We start from the raw sequence: 10,258 nt of genomic DNA, 5'->3' as shown, positions 1-10,258 counted from the left end.
CCGAGCTGCCGGTAACGCCCGGGGGAGGCTGGCTCCAGGCGGGGCCTCCCTTCGCCTCCTCCCCGGTGGCGGGGCCGGCCCCGGCCGTCCTCGGGGCGGAGCAGGGGGCTGGCCCGGACTTTCCCGGTCCTGGCCGTGCTGTGCCAGGCCGTGCCGTGCCATCTCGGCGGGATGTGCGGCCGCACCGCCTGCTCGCTGGGCGCCGACCTCCTCCGCCGTGCCTGCGCCTACCGGGACCGGCGGGGCAGGCGGCGGCAGCCCGAGTGGGTGCGGGAGGAGCGGTACCGGCCCTCCTACAACAAGGGCCCGCAGTCCAGCGGCCCCGTCCTGCTGTCCCGCAAGCACCTCCAGCAGGTAGCCCCCGGCCGGGAGCCAGGCTTCGCCTTTCTGCGGGGGGGAATGGGGATGGGGGCGCCCGGCCGCATCCTGCCCCCCCTGGGGGGTGCGGGGGGTGCTGCGTGCAGCACCGAGTCCCTGCGGCCGGGGGGTGCTGGGGGGTCTGGGTGCTGCTCCCCGGGGTGCTGGGCTGGGTGGTAGCCGCTTGGTTTGCTTCTTGTTCAGCCCGGACGGTTGAACTGGCTAATTGCAGATTTCTCTTCTCGGTAATGTTTATGTGCTCCTAGGGAGGGTGGGGGATCGCTGCCAGCGTGATGTTTTTAGAGCAAGTTTGTGTGTGAGTAACTCGTCTTTGTAGGGTTTTGTCCCAGCTCTCTGAAGCTGCACCGTGGGTTTGGTTCTGCTCTGCCGAGACTTGCTTTCATTTCATAGCGCTGCCGAATGACCGCATCGCTTCGTAGGGAAGAGCAGAGAAAAAAAACTCTCAGATTCAGGGCTGTAAAATGCCCCCACACCTGTGCTGACCGTTATCCGGCTAATTAAAGCCTCAACAGCCCGTCCCAACAACCTGCGCGGTGAAACTGCTGGTGCAGCTCGCTGGGTTTTGCACAGGCGGGTGCCCACCGACCTGCTGCTCTTCGGCGTTCAGCGGGACAAGGCCAGGGGCACTGGGCTGAAACACCCCTCCTGCTGCTCCTCCTGCCTGGCCACCGGGGCGGCTGCAGCAACCCCAAACTGTGAATGTGCTAGGTTCATCCAGGGCTTCCTTGGAGAAATCACAAACATTGCTTTTACACCATAGAGCACCCTTTGCACCGTGCTTTCCTGCCTCAGGGGTCCTGTGTCTCCTCTGCAGCAGCTGTTGAGCTCCCAGAGCAGAAGGGGGGGCCCTATAAATATATTTATACATATATATGATATATATATATATATATATTATATCCTATATATATATAGGTGTCCTATAAATATAATAATAAAAAATATAATAATAAAATATAAATATAATAACGTAATGCGGGTCCTATAATACTCCTATAAGCATCCCGCACCACCCCGTAGCTCTTTGGTGCAGTTGTGCCCCGGGGCTTCGCTCACCCCTGCTGCGCTCCTGTGGGGTGGTGTCCGCGGGCAGAAAGCGAGAGCGAGCTGGGGGAGAAGTGAAAGCCACCGAGCCGTTTCCATTGTCCAAACTGAGACAATATGCAAAGAGTGAAAGTGAACCGGGTCAGCAGAAATCACGTTATTAAAATGAAGGTGAGATTTAGGCCCTTTGGGACGCGCTCTTTAAATAGGGAAGTTTAGAGAACCTCAGCGCCAGCCTGATGTTTGTTAAACACAGAAGGGACGGAGTGCTCCTATCGCTGGGCTCTTGCTGCTGCAGAAAACCTGCATTCATTACCCTGGATAGATATGTGGTACATATGAATTCTTAGAGTGAACATCACCAAAAATGTTGTCGTTTGTGGGCAGGCTGACACAAGGCGTTTCTCTATTTGTTTGTAAGGATGCAGACTCCTCTGAGCGGGTCCTCATGGACATGCGGTGGGGCCTGGTTCCCTCCTGGTTCAAAGAGGACGACCCCTCCAAAATGCAGTTTAAAACCTCCAACTGCCGCAGCGACACCATGCTGAGCAAGTTCTCCTACAAGGTGGGTGAGCCGCTGCTCCCCCCGTGCCGTTACCGATCACACGGGGATGGTCCTCCTACGTGCACCCTGCGCTGCACAGGGGGACGGTGGTCGCAGCAGTGCCCGTCCCCCCTCGCAGGCTGCCCGGGGCTGTGGTTTATGTCTCTCTTGTGATTTCTCTCCCCCAGGGCCCTCTCCTCAAGGGCAAGCGCTGCGTGGTGGTGGCGGATGGCTTCTATGAGTGGCAGCAGTGCAGCGGGGGCAAGCAGCCCTACTTCATTTACTTCCCCCAGACCAAGGACGACGTGGTACTGAGCCTCTCTTGGGGCTTGAGTGCTGAGCTCTGCCCCCCTGCTCCCTCTGAGCGGCCTGGGGATATGAATAAGAAGCCCTTATTTACCTGGCGAGGCACACAGGGTGTTGGAGGGGACGAAACTGGGAAGTGCAGATGGGAATTCCCTTTGGAGGGCATTTTGCTGCTGGTCCCCCCGAATTGCGGCAGCCCTGCAGAGATGTGAGCCCTGACCGCTTGGGGACAACCGCCCTGATGCTGAGGTCTCTGTCCCGAGGGGAAGCTCAGCCCTGCCACGGGCTGCCCAGGGCATTTCCAAGCAGGGCTCGAAGCTGTGGAGGGCTTCGTGGGGTCCCGCTCGGTGGGGTCCCTGATTCTGCAGTCCCGTGGCCGTACCCGGTCCCGCGGCGTCCCCCCGTCACGCTGGCTGCTCCCCTATTTGCATGGGCGGGTGATGTGTTTCCCAGGGGACTCGGCCGCGAGTTTCACTGCCTCTTTTCCTTTGGCCGGGCTGGTGGGTGGGATGCAGAGAAGGGGAGGAAGGCTTGAATTTGGGAAGGCGAAGCTCCGATAACTGTCCTGCCCGGGGAGCCCCCGGTTAGTTTGGATCAGGAACGAGATGGCAGGGCAACGACTCGCAGGGCTGCGGTGCTTCGGCTGCCCAGGAGCTGGCGTGGGGTGGAAATGATGGGGCCGTGTCTCTCCTCCAGGCTGAGGGGGAAGATGGGGACAAGGAATGGAAGGGCTGGAGGCTGCTCACCATGGCTGGGATTTTCGACTGCTGGGAGCCGCCGGCGGGAGGAGAAGCGCTGTACACCTACACCATCATCACCGTGGACGCCTCAAAGGACCTGAGCTTCATCCACCACAGGCAAGTGAGATGCACGGCAGGGTCAGGGGCTGCCTTTAAACACTCCTCTGCTAACGTGGGCAGGGAGCCCTGCCTCCTCCTGATGCCCTCAGAGCCAAACGTTACAACATTACCAGCTCGTCTCAGGTCACTGCCTCGCGCCCTTTCCATAAATCCCCATCTCAGCACCCTGGCGAGGAACAGTTGGAGTCGAGTTGCTCTCGGGCTGGCCAGGACCTGCTGATCTCCCCCTTTGCCTCTCCACCTGGGCAATGCATGCATGCTCTGCCTCGAGCATCCAACAGATGAATTTTCCCCATGTGGCTTCTGAAAGGCAGCGCCGTGCCATGCTGCCAGCTCCGTGCTTGCTCACGAATCTTGCTTTTGATGCCCTGCTCTGCCGCATCAGCGCTGGTGCTCGGCTGGCCTCGCCAGTGCCATGACTGCCCGGTCCCCTCCTTGCGCCTAGGATGCCGGCCATCCTGGACGGGGAAGAGGCCATCAGGAAATGGCTGGACTTCGCTGAAGTGCCCACCCAGGAGGCGGTTAAACTCATCCAGCCCACGGAGAACATCGTTTTCCACCCCGTGTCCACCTTTGTCAACAGTGTGCGCAATGACACACCCGAGTGCCTCGCGCCCATCGAGCTGGGAGCCAAGAAGGTGAGCGCTGGGGTGGGCTCGGCCAGGACCTGCCGGGGGGGAGATGGTGTCCGGGGCTGTCCCCGCGCAGGGACGGTGCTGCCAGGCTCCCCAAGGGGCTGCAGCCACCATACGGGGACGTGTTGGATGCTGGAGAGCAGCAGGCCCGAACAGATTCCCTCCCCTCCGCTTCCAGAAATAAACTGTGTCACCCCATGCCAGGGTCTCTCTGCCAAATGAGGTGAATTCCATGTGAAACGGGGCTTGGAACAAGCTCGTTCACAGCAGCCCCGGGAGCCTCCTGCAGACGTGCTGGCTGCCCTCGCTCCAGCACCTGCATCCCGCTCTGGACCAGCTCTGAGTCGGCTGCTGTGCGCGCATCCTTCCCGGCTCTCGCTGGGCATCTTACTTCTCTCCTGCTGTCTTTTGTCTCTCCAGGAGGTCAAAGCCACCGCGAGCAGCAAAGTGATGCTGGGCTGGTTAAAAAACTCCCAGGAGGCCTCCCCCAAGAAGAAAGAAAATGAATTGCCCAGGTGGACGAGCCAGTTCATCCCCAGCCCTTCGCCCAAGAAAAGCAGCGCGGGTATCCTGCAGCAGTGGCTGGGGAAGGAGGGAGAGCCGGCTGCAAAGAAACGCAAGGCTTAGCTGCAGCTGGGATGGCTGGCCATCCCTTTCTCTCCTGATTTCCCTGAGCAGAACAAAGAATGTTTGTTGGAAGGCTTTGCAGAGTGCTGCTGAGATTCTCCAAGCCTCTCAGGTGTTGATCTGATGTCCTGGGTTGTTGTCTCTGTTCTTTGTGTGTTCTGAAAGGCTACTGTTTGCCTCCTTTCATTTCCTTTTGTTTGTTGTTGTGTTTTTTTGTTTGTTTGTTTGTTTTTTGTGTTAAACTCATTCCTCTTTTCAATTTAATTCCATATTGCTTCTGTGCAAACTCCTTTCTAATGCTCCCACCCTCAAAAAGCGCCGGCAGTGCAGAGACACGTGCGATAAGTGCTAAGAGGAAACCCAAGGCCGGGAGGCTCTCCCAGAGGCATCCTGCTCTGTCCAGAGCTGCAGCCGGCATCCATGGGCCTCAGGGAACAGGTTAAAAATTCTCCCTGGAGGAACTGGACTTTGCCTGGGTTTCCCTGCAGGGAGCGGGGTGGGCAAACGTCTCGGTCACGTTGCTTGTACAATCATTTTGTTAATGGGATTGGAAGACTTAGAGAGGATTTTCTTGATCTGTGGATGGATGCACTCTGCCTTGCCCATAAAGGTCACTCGTTAAAGCCCAGATAACCACAGTGCCACCGCAGAGCAGCACGGGGCCGCTGGTTTTGAGGTCAGGGATTTTGTAAACAGAGACAGATGTTGCAGGCCAAAAGCCTTACGTGTTGGGGCCCTTGCTGGAAAGCGGTTCTTAATTTGTGCTGGAATCAATAAAATGGGATTGACTGGTGGATGTGTGCGTGTCTGCGCCCCCGTTCCCCACCGCAGCGCCGCTGCCTCCGTTTGCCAGGCACGGCCGTGTTTCCCTGCCAGCTGCCGAGGGGACAGCAGCCAGCAGCAGCTGAGCTGCCAGGGCACGGGCAGGATGCTGCTGCTGAAGAGCTGCTCTTTGCCAGTGAAAAATATTCCCCGGGGACCCGTTTCGGGGCTGCTCTCGATGATCTGTCCCTGGGGAGCAGCAGGGGTGGCCTTAGCAGGGGTCTGTCTGGGACAGGCAGCCAGGGAGCCCACAGGGCTCTCAGGGCCAAGTCTGTACCCGAATCCCTCGCGTGCCTCGGAGGCAGCTGAGCCCAGAAGGTCTCCTGGCTTATGGGAAGCTGGGCTGGGATTAGGATTTCCAGCCAGAAAGCCGGTTGCTGGCTGGCTCCTCGTCGCTCCCACGGTGACTCAAGGCAAGAGTCGCTGCATTGGCAGCTCCTGGCAGAATCAATCAGTCTGCACCGCTGGGGCTGTCACCTCTGTGCCTGCCCTTGGAGGTTTCTCTCCCCGTCCCACAGCTCCCCAAGGGCGAGCAGGTGGCTCAGGCAGCCCCAGAGCAGGCATTTCCAAAGGGCAGGCATTTCCAAAGGTCACCGGCCCATTGCAAATTTAGGCCAGGTTCCCAGGTGCTGTGCAGGCAGGGAGGATGCTCTGAGCACAGGAGGACGCTCACCTTCCCCTGCTCTCGCCCCTGGGAGCCACCAGCAGGAGGACGCCACCTCCCTGCCTCCGTCCCCACACCCGGGGGCACAGTGCTCCCCGGGGAGCTGAGGGTGCAGACAGCTCCCTGCAGGCTGTGAGCACGGGCAGCGCCGTCACCGCCTAAAACCTTCGCTGAGGGCTCAGTGGGGCAGCGTTACGGGGCCTGCGGGCGGGGCTGCTCCAGGGGGACCCAGAAGGGTCAGGCAAAAGGGGCGGCGGGCGAGGAGCAGCCCCACCGGGGCACGCAGCGGCTCCGCACCCCGCCACCCCGCCAGAAGCCCCAGCCTCTCCCCGGGCACAAGCCGGCCGGGAGCGCCGGGGGGCTCCGACCCGGCCCCGCCGACCCGGGGGCTCCCCGCAGGCACCGAGCGGCCGCACCCCGCCGGGCGCTGCCCCGAGCGGCCCCGCCGCGGAGCCGGGGCGCGGGGAGCCCTATGCAAATCAGGGATCGGCGCGGCGGCCAATGGGAGCCGCGCCGCTCGCCGCGCCAGCCAATGGGGAGCGGCGGCGGCGGGGCGGGCAGCGATATCCGCGGCGCGGCGGCGGCGGCGCGGGCAGTGCGGCGGCGGGCGGCGGGCAGGGCGGAGCGGCGGCGGAGGCGGGCGGCAGCGGTAAGGGCGGCGGGGGGGACGGCGCTGCGCGGTCCGGTACCGCTCCGTACGGCCCGGCCCGGCGCGTTTTAACGGCGTTTGTCTCTCCGCCAGGCGCCCGGACCGTCAGTGCGCGGCGCTGCTGGGCGGCTGAGCGGCCGCTGCCTGCCGGCCATGTCGGGCCGCGGCAAGTCCGGCGGCAAGGCGCGGGCCAAGGCCAAGTCGCGCTCGTCGCGGGCCGGGCTGCAGTTCCCCGTGGGCCGCGTGCACCGGCTGCTGCGCAAGGGGAACTACGCGGAGCGGGTGGGCGCCGGGGCGCCGGTGTACCTGGCGGCCGTGCTGGAGTACCTCTCGGCCGAGATCCTGGAGCTGGCGGGCAACGCGGCCCGCGACAACAAGAAGACGCGCATCATCCCGCGGCACCTGCAGCTCGCCATCCGCAACGACGAGGAGCTCAACAAGCTGCTGGGCGGCGTGACCATCGCGCAGGGCGGCGTCCTGCCCAACATCCAGGCCGTGCTGCTGCCCAAGAAGACGCAGAGCTCCAAGAAGTGAGCGCTGTGCGCCCCTCCCCTGCTCCTGGTCCCCCCCGCCTCGCTGCTGCCTGCCCTGCCGTCCCCGTGGGGATGGGCATCCCCTTCCTGCCCTTCCAGCCCGGCTGGGTGGCCGGCCCTGGCTGCAGCCCGCCAGCCCTCCGCTAGCCCCCCCGTCCTGGGCTGCGGTGGGGAGCTGGGGGAGCATGGGTGAGGTCTGCTTGTGCCCCCGCCCTACCCCTCTTCCCTCTGGAAGAAGCGTTTTTGGAGGAGACGACAAGAGCATGGCTGTTGGTGGTGTCTGGAGCCGTGTGGTCGGGTCGCTGTGCGGAGCTGCTGCTAGCTGCTGAGGACTGTTTTGGCTGGCGTGGGGATGGACATGGGTCCCCACAGCTGCCTCTGGCAGCCCTGGGGCTCTGCGGGGCCCCCCCGGCTGGCCCTGCTCACCCCAGTGCAACGATGGGACTTGCCCCTGCTGCGCACCCCCTTCAACACCATCCCGGCTGCACTGCAGTGGAGAGGGCAGGGGGCTGGAAAATGTGAAAGGAGAAGTTTCTCCATCAGCAAGAAGTGACTGTTAGTCTTAGTTCTGTTCATGGTAAAGCTAGTGCGTTGCCTACTGTAAAGAAGCTCTGGTCCTATTTATTTTGAGTTTTCATATTTCGGGGTCCCTCCCTGCCAAGGCACCTTCCTGCAGCTCCCCCAGCTTGGTGGGCACCGAGGGCTCTGCGGTGCCGTGGGTTCTGTCGGCGGGGGGGTGCAGTGACAAATCCCCTCGGAGCGTCGCAAGGTCAGGCGCCTGCCGCGGGGAGCGGGAGCTGCCATCTTCTGCCGTGGCTCCCCTCTTCTCCCGGCGCGGAGCGGCTCCCGGCTGCAGAAGCCCTTCGTGTCACTGAGAGCTACCTTGCACCCTGATTGCACTTCTGGAAACGACATGCTGTGTCTCCTTTCTGTTTGTTCAACATGATTTTGGGGTTCTGAGAAATAAAGTGACGATGCTATCTGTTAACTGTAACCCTCCATGGATTAATATTTATTTTTAAAAAAAATGCTAGAATTTGTATTAAAGCCCACTCCTAGCTAGTACGGTATTTATTTAATGGCTGTGTGGATAATGTATGAGCATGGGGTCAGGCTGGCTGTCCCGTGACACCAGGAATAGCTGATGCAGAGACAGCTTTCCTCGCTGCCCGGAGCAGCCTGCTTCTGTGGAGGCCGATTGTCATGTGCATGCAGCAGTGTCTGGGCAATCGGGCTGTTCACAAGCGGTTTTGTTTGTTTTTTGTTTTTTGTTTTTTTTTTAAGTAAAATGGGCAACTTATATTTCTGTGCTGTAAGTAGCATGTGTTCAACCTATTGACTCCGCTGTTAATCGTGTGGATGAAGTAACTTAGCCTGGCTCTGACTTTATTATTACCTAGAGTAAAAGAACCTGGATGCTTGTCAGCTGGTTTTACGAAGGGGGTTTTACGCTCTGTTGTAGGACGTGGAAGCGGTGTGTTTGTTCGTGTTGTGCTCATGGGGGTGCGGATGTGTCCCTCGGTTGTGCTGTGGTCCCCTGGCCTCAGGGTGGGGGGCTCACCCGGCTGCAGCCCCCCTGCTGGAGCATGGACCTGCTGGGGTCCCCCTTCCTTCTGTAAAGGGACCGCTGCCAGCGGTGGGGTGGGGGCGAGGGGCTTCTTCCTACGCAAGGCGCTGCCTGGCGTGGTGGTCACCGTGGCTGCATCCAAGGGTCTTGTTCTCTCCCTCTTGTTTTCTCCAGGGCTGGTGTTCTGTACATCTCGAGAGTGCTTTGTATTTCTTAGAAAACGTGGGACTTGTGATACTGAAAAGAATGGTGCAAACCCGATATCTGATTAAACTGGATCCCTGTCGAATGCTGTTGGACGTGCTGTGTCTGTCACCTCACCAACGCTGCTCGGTCTGGTGCTGGTCTGCAGGAGCAGGCTCTGGTGGCAGCTGGGTGGCTGGGCTTGCTTTTCTCTAAGCAGAAAGGAGCAGGTCAGGCCTAGAACCAGTGCTGCTTGCACTCTGCTCCTACAAAGTCTTTTCCTAGCCTGGGAGCAGGTCAAGCCCTTCTTCAGCTCTTCCACCTGCCCTGGCAGTGGTCTATTGCCCGGTTACTCTGTTGCCAGTGCCTGGAAGCCTGAGGTTCTGGGAGTGAGGAGTGCACCCAGGACCTTCCCTGGGTACTGGAGGTGTTCTCACCACCAGAGGCCCTTGAGGACCCTCGGGGTGACCCAGCAGGCAGAGGGCGGTGGGGCTGGCACGGGCTTGCGGTGGTCGGATGGGAAAAGCTGACGCAGATGGGGAGGTTGGAGGCCTGGGGCTAATGGGGCTGATTCTTGCTCCTACACCCCTCTGTTGGATGTGTCCTGGCTTGCCAGAGCTGCTCGGTGCCCTCCCTGCCTGGGTTGGGGCAGGAAGGGCTCCAGGAGGCTCAGCCGATGCCCAGCACTGTCCGGGTTGGATGCTGACAAGACCTGAGCTGTGCCATCGAAGTTGTATTTCAGGACCGGAGGTGCTGGGCTGGCTGCTGTAGGGAGATACACCTCCTGCCCTACCAACAGAGCGAAAACCCAAATAATGAAAGGCACGGGTGAGTGGCGTGCGGCTGGGGGTGCCCTGGGGAAGGGCAGGGAGCGGGGCTGTGATGGGCGGGATCCGTGTGCGGCACTGCAGCCCTGCGGCCATCTGGTTTTTGGCCAGGCTGGTGGGGTGGTGCCTGCAGCTGTACCTGGGAGCTGGGGTGTGCGTGCGTGGTGCCCTCAGCAGCGAGCTCCAGCTGGGTCGTGAACTTCCTCTGCCAGCCGCACGAGTGAGTGGCAGGGCAAGCCTGACTGCTGCACGGCCGACCAGAGGAAGTCCTGTCTGTCTGGCCAGGCGTTGCTCAAGTGCCGAAGATGTCAGCGTCGCAGAGACCCGAGCAGCGGGAGCACGCGGGCTCTGTGCCACCGTCCTTAGATGGCCGGGACGGCCCTTCACGCCTGCAGCTCCGGAGATGGGCCTGGTGGCGTTGGGCCTGGTGGCTTCCTGGAGCGGTGCTGCGGGTCCCGGTTCTGCTGAATGCCTCAGAGCGCCGGAGCAGAGCTCGGAAAACGCAAAGGACTTTGTGCAGAGGTCACGCGAGCCTGCGAGGTGGGTGTCAGCCCTTGTCTCCTGGGCGGGGAGGGCTGGGGGTCTGCAGGGCCCTTCCACCGCCGCCTCGTGGGCGTGC

General features: G+C 61.2%; 2 protein-coding genes across 2 annotated transcripts; both read left to right on the top strand.

Annotated features, from left to right (window-relative positions):
- Nucleotides 1–78: 78 nt before the first annotated feature.
- On the top strand, nucleotides 79–5,188 carry HMCES (5-hydroxymethylcytosine binding, ES cell specific). Its single transcript, XM_035547060.1, has 6 exons — nucleotides 79–354; nucleotides 1,844–1,987; nucleotides 2,155–2,274; nucleotides 2,969–3,129; nucleotides 3,578–3,770; nucleotides 4,188–5,188. The coding sequence occupies exons 1-6, from the start codon at nucleotides 172–174 to the stop codon at nucleotides 4,392–4,394; spliced, it is 1,008 nt and encodes a 335-aa protein (XP_035402953.1). The 5' UTR covers nucleotides 79–171; the 3' UTR covers nucleotides 4,395–5,188.
- A 1,287-nt stretch (nucleotides 5,189–6,475) lies between these two features.
- On the top strand, nucleotides 6,476–8,056 carry LOC118248204 (histone H2A type 2-B). Its single transcript, XM_035546947.2, has 2 exons — nucleotides 6,476–6,529; nucleotides 6,623–8,056. Exon 2 carries the CDS (start codon nucleotides 6,683–6,685, stop codon nucleotides 7,061–7,063), a length of 381 nt encoding a protein of 126 aa, XP_035402840.1. The 5' UTR covers nucleotides 6,476–6,529; nucleotides 6,623–6,682; the 3' UTR covers nucleotides 7,064–8,056.
- The last annotated feature ends 2,202 nt before the right edge of the window (nucleotides 8,057–10,258 follow it).

The sequence above is a fragment of the Cygnus atratus genome, chromosome 10 (assembly GCF_013377495.2).
Source record: "Cygnus atratus isolate AKBS03 ecotype Queensland, Australia chromosome 10, CAtr_DNAZoo_HiC_assembly, whole genome shotgun sequence".
NCBI classification, from domain to species: Eukaryota; Metazoa; Chordata; class Aves; order Anseriformes; family Anatidae; genus Cygnus; species Cygnus atratus.
Note: the sequence above shows the minus strand (reverse complement) of the source record. Positions and strands in the feature narration are given on the sequence as shown.

Coding starts and splice junctions, on each gene's coding strand:
- HMCES (XM_035547060.1), top strand. CDS start 172: ATGTGCGGCCGCACCGCCTGCTCGCTGGGCGCCGACCTCCTCCGCCGT. Junction 355..1,843: donor CCCGCAAGCACCTCCAGCAG/GTAGCCCCCGGC, acceptor TTTGTTTGTAAG/GATGCAGACTCCTCTGAGCG. Junction 3,771..4,187: donor TCGAGCTGGGAGCCAAGAAG/GTGAGCGCTGGG, acceptor TTGTCTCTCCAG/GAGGTCAAAGCCACCGCGAG.
- LOC118248204 (XM_035546947.2), top strand. CDS start 6,683: ATGTCGGGCCGCGGCAAGTCCGGCGGCAAGGCGCGGGCCAAGGCCAAG.